Source organism: Sturnira hondurensis, unplaced genomic scaffold, assembly GCF_014824575.4.
Source record: "Sturnira hondurensis isolate 20B ecotype Veracruz unplaced genomic scaffold, ASM1482457v3 Scaffold0007406, whole genome shotgun sequence".
Classification (NCBI taxonomy): domain Eukaryota; kingdom Metazoa; phylum Chordata; class Mammalia; order Chiroptera; family Phyllostomidae; genus Sturnira; species Sturnira hondurensis.
The window spans coordinates 15,916,471-15,924,167 of record NW_028080037.1 but is presented as its reverse complement, the minus strand read 5'-3'; the positions used below and the strand labels follow the sequence as shown (position 1 = coordinate 15,924,167).

Below are 7,697 nucleotides of genomic sequence, written 5' to 3'. Positions count from 1 at the left end.
GCTTCCTAGGCCTCTCGCCCTCAGCTCTTTCCCTAATCCTCTCTATATACTGCCGGCCGTGACGCGCGGGCCAAAGTAAACCGAAGGGACCGGAGCGGCGGATAAGTGGGCCTCGGTATCAAGGCAAAGTGATTCTCCGCACGAGGCTAAATTGTTCGAAGTGGTCACGTCCTCTGGCTCTAGGGACCGTCTCTGAAGAGTCCTCCTTGAAGGGAAACGGAGAGCGGCGGGAGGGCTGGGGGAAGGGACCTGGGCCTGGAACAACTGCTGACTAATTCGCGAGCAGCGGGGGAGGGGGTGGCGCGCCGGGCGGTCGGTCGGCGCGGGCGGGGGGGTACGCGCTCGAGTGCAAGCAGAATGGTTTTAGGGTGCTCCGGCTTCGGCGGGAAGCCACAGTCCCTATTCCCAGCCGGGCGCCCCGCCTGGCTCTTGGCGGGCGGGGGTCGCGCTCCGCAGTGAGTACCCCCGACACGTGGCCTGAGTCGGCTAGGGCGGGGGCCGAAGCCGGTGGGCTGGAAGGGATGTCCCGAACGTTGCATTCGGTCCCGAGAGCCCCCCAGTAACGGTCGAGGTTGAGAAGGCTCTTTAATCATCCCTCATTCAATACCCTTGTTTTTACAGAAGGGGAAACTGAGGCCTGAGGCCTTTTCCAAGTCACAAAGCTGGGTCCGACTCACACCTTGGGACCCCCACACTCTTCACCCGGAAAGCTCTTCCGGGTCCTTGCCTTCCCATTCTGTCCTCCGGCTTCCCAATAAGGTAGGCAGGGCCTGACGGTGCATAGCCCCATTTTATAGATTGAGACTGCGGCCCGGAGGGTTCAAATCCCAGTTCTATTTGCGCATGGGCAAGTCTTGGAGAGGTGGGGGGTTGGTTGTGAGGGTGCAGGAGGAGGCTTGCAACGGGTGCCTTGGCTCCGGACCAGGGCGGCACCTGTCTGCCTTCGTGGACAACCTTCAACCCAGTCTCACCCAAATCCCACAACCAGGTGGTGCCAAGCTAGTGTTTTTCGTTCAGTTATCACTTATAAAGCACCAGCTATGTGTAAGAAGCATCCTGGAGAACCGATGAACGACTCTCCGTCCCCCAACCTTTAGCTCAGACCAGCTGCCTGTGTGAAATGCAGGCTAAGGTGTACTCATTAGATGAGATTCATGACGTGAGGGCCAGAAGAGGGGGATGGGGACGTTTGAGCTGGGCTTCAAAGGATGCAAAGGAGTTTGTGTGTTGAAGATCGAGGCAAAGGAGCTTTCTGCGTGTTTCCTGCAGGAACTGGCAGGTGGGTTTTGATGCTGAGGATGCCCGTGGCAAGGGAGCAAGGGAGGCTGGCTTGTCGTCTCTCTGGGATTTTGCTTCCTGCCCTGCAAAGTCCATGGGACTCCTGAAACAGACAAGCCTGGCCAAGGGTGAGGAGGTTCCAGTAGGGCCTGGAGGACAGGCTGGATGTGAGGGGAGAGAAAGGGAGAAACAGCATTGCTGTGAAGGCTGGGAATGGGCACGTTTGAAAGCCAGAGTCTGAACTGGTGAGGCTGGAGCAACTGCCTGCATATTGAGGCCTCCCCCTGCTGGGGCAGCTGCTGGCCACATCTGCCTTCCACAACTGGCTGGGATGGCTCAGTTAAATGACCAGGAGTGGGAGGCTGTCTTGGTGGTTCCTTTCTGTAATCCTACGAGGAAAGGACTTTCTTTTTTCTTAATTATTGTTTATTCTATTGCACTTGTAGGACAGGATTTTCTGACTCCCCGTTTTACAGAGGAGGAAGGAGAGGCTCAGAGGTTGGACAGCTTGCCCAGGGATGCACCACGGGAAGACGCGGATTCTGGAACATCCCTGTGGAAAGGAGGGCTAGGGCCAGAGGGGCTGTGCTGGGGCTCTGTGGAAGGTAATATTTCAGTCCAGTGTCACTTTGTATGCACTGGGGGTGTAGGACTTCTGCCCCACCGCCTCCCTAATCTGCCTGCCCATTGGCTGGTCTCTACCTCTTAGTCTCCAGCAGCTGAGGCCATCTGACGGTCCAAGGTTGGGCACAGTGGAAGGGAGGAGGGAGGAAGACAGTCGATGTGTAGCCACAGGGCAGCTGAAGAAGGCTGGAAAGGACCCTGAATTTGCCCTGAGGAGCTGCGTCCTCCTTTTTAGGAGTCCAGGGCCTGACTTCAACTTCCCTGGCCTTATGCCTCCCACCCCATATTCTTCTTCAGGGGCCAGCAATGTTCAGGCCCTTCTAGCCTGGCTTCTTCCCATCCTCACACACGGGCTTGGCAGACTGGCAAGATAGCTAAGCACATGTTTAGGGTCCGAGTTCCTGTAGGGCCAAGTTGCTGGGTCTGCCTCTGCAGCCTGTTCCTCTTCTGTAAAATGGAGCTATTGGTAGGGTAATTGAAAGGAAGTCTGATAAAAGTTGCAATAATAACTTAATTGTTTTCCTTTGCCTATTGCACACAGCCCCAAGACTGTCCTTGACCACCTTACAGCCAAGCCATGTATGTCAGAAGCCCTCCTGGCCTATTGTCCCCAGCGCTGCCTCTTGCCTCCTCAGTCCTGATGCTGCTAATGAGCTGTCTGTGGCTGGTGGGGGCCGGCCCCAGCCTTGCCCTGGCTCCGGAGCTGCTGTTGGACCCCTGGCAGGGTGAGGGCTGACCACCTGGGCCTTGGAGGAGGCAGGAGACTTGCCATAGGGCCTGAGGCCAGTTGGCAGGAGCAGCATGCCTCTTGCAGTGCACAGACAGGGATAGGACCCAGTGCCCCGGGGAGGGTCAGCCTTGGGCCAGAGCATGTCCAACTCATCCACAACCAAGGAGGGCAGCGGAGGCAGCAGAGGGGTGGGAGCCCGTGAGTAGAAACTGTTTTCAGAAGGATTCCTGAAAGAAGAACTAGGGCTTTCAGCTAAGCACGAGAGTGGACAGAAGAGGTGGTGCTGGGAGTTTGAGGAGTGACCTCGCTGAGTGCCTGTTTCCCAATAACAATAGCAGTTTCCATTCACATTTGAGGAACTGAAATGATGACCACAGAGGTTAAGTGACTCCATAGCTGGTCTGGCTTGTTCTGTTTAATACAGCAGGGGAGCAGCCAGTGTTTGGAAGCCTGGGATTCACCCCTACCCATGAGTGATTGCTGGCAGTGGGCAGGCTTTGGCCCCTGGGGAGGTCAGGCTGGCTTAGCAGGGAGCCCTGGCAGAGGGTGACTCCCAATCTGGCGTACCTGTGGCAGCCTTGGGGGTTGGGGGCCACTAACCTGGCATATCAGCCCCTTCTCTCTCCTAGCACACAGGCTGCTGACCCATGCTGTGGGCCACACGGCCCTACCCAGCCTGCTCTTGAGTCTGTTGCTCCTGCCCACGCTGGGCTGGTGGCAGGAGTGCCACCTGGGCACGCTGCGGTTCCTGCATGCCTCCACCCTGCTCGCCCTGGCTGCTGGGCTAATGGCTGTGCTGCTGGCAGGCCTCGGGGTGTCCAGTGCAGCTGGTGGCTGCGGGTACATGCCTGTCCATCTGGCCATGCTGGCAGGGCAGGGTTACCACCCTAGATGGCCCCATGGGGCACTGCCATCGTGGCTGTCGCCATGGCTACTGCTCATCCTGACACCGCTGCTCACCTCCGAGCCACCCTTCCTGCATCTCCTCTGTGGTCTCCTTGCTGGCCTGGCCTGTATCCTTTGCCTGGACCCTGGGCCTGTGTGGATGTGTGGGTTGTGGCTGGGCCCCCAGGGTACCTGGGAGGGAAGTGGCACAAGTGGGTCAGGCCAACAGTGCCGGAAAGCTGCACACACACACTTTGGGACCATCTCTGAGTCCTTGTCTAGCCAGGATCTGGGTTGGGGCTTGGGGGGCTTGTGGCCAGGTGGAGGTGCCAATTAGCATTTAAAGGGGAACTCAGGAGCCTTGAGGTGGCCCAAGGAGGCAGCTGACCAGGACCTCCCCCCAGTGGAAATGGCATCTAAGCTGAGACATGCAGGATGAGGGGTTTAAATAAAGAGAAGTGAAAAAGGAGAGAGGGGCCAGGCAGAGGGTGCAGAAAGTGCAAAGGCCAGGGGAGAGAGCGAGCCGGGGCTCTGGGCACTGAAAGGGAGAGCCACCTGTGGCCGATGCTGCGTGCACATTAAACATAGGCTTTTGCTCTGAAGATGCTTGATGCCTGTTGGGGAAAAGCAGTGCACTCGGAGAGAGCAGTGGGCACAGGCAGACGCCTGTAGTTGTTTAGGGTTAGGGACACTAGGTGCTGAGGCCTTGCCAAATCCCGGAGTCGGGGGGGGGGGGTATGTTGCCCTGGCCAAGAGGAATAGGGGCATGTGTCCCTGGGCCCAACAGTATGCCTTGAGTCACACACCTGAACACATAGACGGGGCTCTGGGAATAGAACAGGGCAGCAGATGGAGAAACGGGATGAGACAGGTTTTTGGGGAGAGGCAGATGTGGCTCCACCTCTTACTGGTTGAGTAGCTTCAGGCAGATCCCTTTTCCTCTGAACTTCCATTGCTGACTGAGGTGACGACACAGCCCTTGCAGGGCCATAGAAAGGAGACGTGGGAATGCCCAGCATACACTTGGCGCAGGGCCTGGCATGCAGTGTGGGCTCACTCCTGGCTGGCTTTGGTTTTCCTTGACTCGCCGCCCTGCCCTGGGCAGACAGACGCAGCTGGGGCCTTCCAATGGCTGGAGCTCTCTGAGCGGCGGCTGCAAGTGCTGCAGGAGGGCTTCCTGTGCAGGGTCTTGGCGGAGTGCTGGCCGCTCAGGCTCCTTCCCACCCCAGGCAGTATGGCTGAGCTGCCTTTCACCCTTCCTGGAGTGAGGTGAGGGCGATGCTGAGGATACCAGCCCTGGCGGTAGAAGTTGTGGCAGTGGCTGGCAGACAGGCCCTCTTCTGCTTCTGCCCCTCCAGGCTTTCCACCCCTGGGCCTCCTCACGTGGCCTCCTCTAGGCTTTGGTCCCACAGTGAAGACTCAGCCTTATTTCCGCCAGGCCTGGGCCCTACGCAGCCGACCTGGGATGGCTCCGCAGAGGTTGGCCTGGCCTGGACCGGGCCCAGCTTCCCCACAGGGACCCCGCTGTGGGCAGCCCTAGATGAGCAGATGCTACAGGAAGGGATCCAGGCCTCGCTCCTTGAGAGGCAAGCCCAGGTTCCCAAGAGCTCACTGTGGCTGCCTAAGTCTTCTGTCTCTTCTCTACGGTAAGGCAGGGTGGACAGGGGTGGGGTCTCCCTGTGCGAGGGCTGGTGGTGGCCCTGATGCTCTCTGTCCCCTCCATCTCACAGGCTGCAGCAGCTGGAGCGCATGGGCTTCCCCACGGAGCAGGCAGTGGTGGCATTAGCAGCCACAGGTCGCGTTGAGGGTGCCGTGTCACTGCTGGTCGGTGGGGAGGTGGGCGCTGAGGCCCTGGTGACTGAGGGGAAGGGTGGGCCTGCTCACCCTGAGGGTCCTGGGCCCCCCTAGCACAGGCTGGCCCTCGGGTGACAAGAAGCCTGGCTTATGTGTCAGTAGTCCGAGTTACAGTGGGTGCAGGAGAGGCCCCTACAGAATCCTGTACTGGTGCTGCTCAGAATAAAACCAGTTCACTTTTCAGCCTGGACCTCCTTGGGGCAGCAGTTGTATCTGACTGGTATGTGTTGGCAGCAGGGGATGAATGAGTGAACAGCAAACGAACAGCCGGTTGCAGGCGAGCAGTCTCTGCTGTCCAGTCCTTGCACCAACCATGCAGCCTCCCCCCCAGGAAGCTATGCCCTCCTCCTTGGGCCTTTGCTGGGCTGGACCCACTGCTCCAGCCAAGGGGCATTTTTTAGATTTAATTTACTTATTTTTTTAGAGAGAGGGAGAAAGAGAGAGAAACATCCATCAGCTGCTTCTTGCACGTTCCCAACTGGGGACCTGGCCCACAACCCAGGCATGTGCCCTGACTGGGAATCGAACCAGTGGCCTTTCCATTTGCAGGCCAGCATTCAATCCACTGAGCCACACCAGCCAGGGCCCAAAAATGATTCTTAATCACCTGCTCCCCAGCCACTTTCTACCCATTCTCCTGTCTCAGCCTACAGAGAGACTGTCCTCCCGGAAACCTTCCCTGATTACCCAGGAATACCATCCCTTCACTGCCCACGTCCCTCAGTGCCTTGCTGGACAGGGTCCAGGTCAGTCAGCCTTAGGCCTGGCCCAGAGCAGGCTGGGAGGCTGGCGGCTGTGCGCTGCTGGGCCCCTGGGCAGGAAACAATGGGTGGGGGTGCTGTGGGGGAGAAGCTTCCTCCTCTTTGAAGCAGCAGCCCCTCTCCTGGGAGGGGAGGTGCAGACACCTAAGAGAGCAGTGATCAGGGCGTGGGTGTGTTTTGGATGGTCTGGGGAGAGGGGTACGGCAGGGTGGGACAGGAGGCTCCATGTCCCAGAGCAGTCTACACTGTGGTTACCCTGCTTTTGGTCACCAGCTGGGGACCAGAAACTGACTGGGAAATTTGAGGGCCATGCTGTCAGTTCATTTCAGTTGAGTGAACAGGTGCAGGTGAAGCTCCCCTGAGGTTTGGCAGCCCCTCAGAATCCACAGCTGTTGCTGGATACCTGGCCAGCAGGTGGGGGTGGCCTACGCCTCTGTTCTGCTCGCCTGCCCCTTTGCCCCCCATTGCTCAAGGGAGCCCTGGCCGCCTCACTCTGTGCGGCCAGCCTCAACCCTGCTGTGCAGGCCATCAGAGAAGGCCACTGAGAAAAGGAAGGAGGCCCCCGGCCTTGCCTTGGCCCCCCCCCATGGAAGCACACAGACCAGGCGGGGTGGGGAATCAGGGTGGGGGCCTTTATTGCCAGCAGACACCTATCTCCCAGTATCTGTGAAAAGCCTTTCAGGAGCAGGTGGCTCCTTGATTTCCATGCCCCACCCCTCACCTGGGACATGAGTGTGGCTGGGGGCTTAGGGGACAGAACTGAGACAAGGAGTCCACAATACCCTGTCAGCTCAGGCAGCTTGACCTCGGGGTTGGGGACCCAGCACCGGGAAATGAGAGGAGGGGGGAGGATGGGCTCCTCTGAGGTTTGGTGTGGGAGAAGGAAGGTGAGATTGCCCTCCCTCTTCATCCCTGCACATACTGAGGGCTGAGCAGAGCTCCGCCTCCCTCAGTGCCTGCTGGCCTGGAAGCCTTGGCAGCTGATGGAAGACAGAAACCCCGAACCTGCCACCCTGTCCCTGCAGAGAGAAACGGGCCCTCACCTCCTGCCTGGGCCATCTCTCCCTCTCAGGTCCCAGTCCCTGCTCAGCCTCAGGTGAGGCAGGTGTGTCCGGGGTGCCATACCCAAAGGCCTAGGAGGCGGAGGGACCCTGAGGACATTAATAAATAGGGATGGGCGGTCCCTGGAGGCAGCTGGCTGAGTCCGGGCTGGGAAGGGAAGCCTGGCCTGGCCCACCCCCAGGGGCCGCCTCCACCCTCAGCCTCTCTCGTTGCGGCTCCTGGGGGCCACGATCCGGTAGTTGGTTGTGTGTCCTCCCCTCTTGCCCCGAAGGAGGTTGGGGGTGCCTGTGCCGGCAGGGTCTGCCCCTGACCCCTCTGGTTCTGCCGGAGGGAAGGAGAGAGGCTGGGTTAGTGAGGTCTATGTGAGGCACCCACCTCCCCTTGGCCCCCTGGGGGGTGGGGGACTGGACACTCAGCCAGGCGCACTCTGTCCTGGCATCCAGGAGGCAGAGCTGTGGGGAAAACGGGGGTCTGCACACTGGTTAGTGTCCCCCCACCAAGGA

At 59.3% G+C, this 7,697-nt stretch overlaps 2 protein-coding genes across 11 annotated transcripts in view; one reads left to right on the top strand and one right to left on the bottom strand.

The window, feature by feature from the left end:
• Positions 1-307: 307 nt before the first annotated feature.
• Positions 308-5,561, top strand: RHBDD3 (rhomboid domain containing 3). Of its 6 annotated transcripts, XM_037052431.1 has the most exons (8): positions 308-759; positions 1,098-1,279; positions 1,725-1,883; positions 2,444-2,627; positions 3,269-3,645; positions 4,627-4,786; positions 4,876-5,163; positions 5,248-5,561. In XM_037052431.1, the coding sequence occupies exons 2-8, from the start codon at positions 1,180-1,182 to the stop codon at positions 5,423-5,425; spliced, it is 1,446 nt and encodes a 481-aa protein (XP_036908326.1). In that variant the 5' UTR covers positions 308-759; positions 1,098-1,179; the 3' UTR covers positions 5,426-5,561. The 6 variants fall into 6 exon arrangements, with proteins under 6 accessions (XP_036908326.1, XP_036908330.1, XP_036908332.1 ...); XM_037052435.1 differs by lacking the exon at positions 1,098-1,279 and having other exon boundaries at positions 309-759; positions 1,755-1,883; positions 3,262-3,645; XM_037052437.1 differs by lacking the exon at positions 1,725-1,883 and having other exon boundaries at positions 309-759; positions 1,270-1,279; positions 2,437-2,627; positions 3,262-3,645.
• A 1,182-nt stretch (positions 5,562-6,743) lies between these two features.
• The window catches only part of EMID1 (EMI domain containing 1), a 37,491-nt gene continuing 36,537 nt past the window's right edge, over positions 6,744-7,697 (bottom strand). For 3 of the 5 annotated variants that reach the window (XM_037052440.1, XM_037052442.1, XM_037052441.1), the window contains one exon: positions 7,293-7,515. In XM_037052440.1, the coding sequence (XP_036908335.1) occupies positions 7,391-7,515 (125 nt within the window). In that variant the 3' untranslated portion in view covers positions 7,293-7,390. Of the gene's footprint in view, positions 7,516-7,697 lie in introns of all 5 variants that reach the window. The other 2 variants (XM_037052438.1, XM_037052439.1) reach the window with 1 other exon arrangement.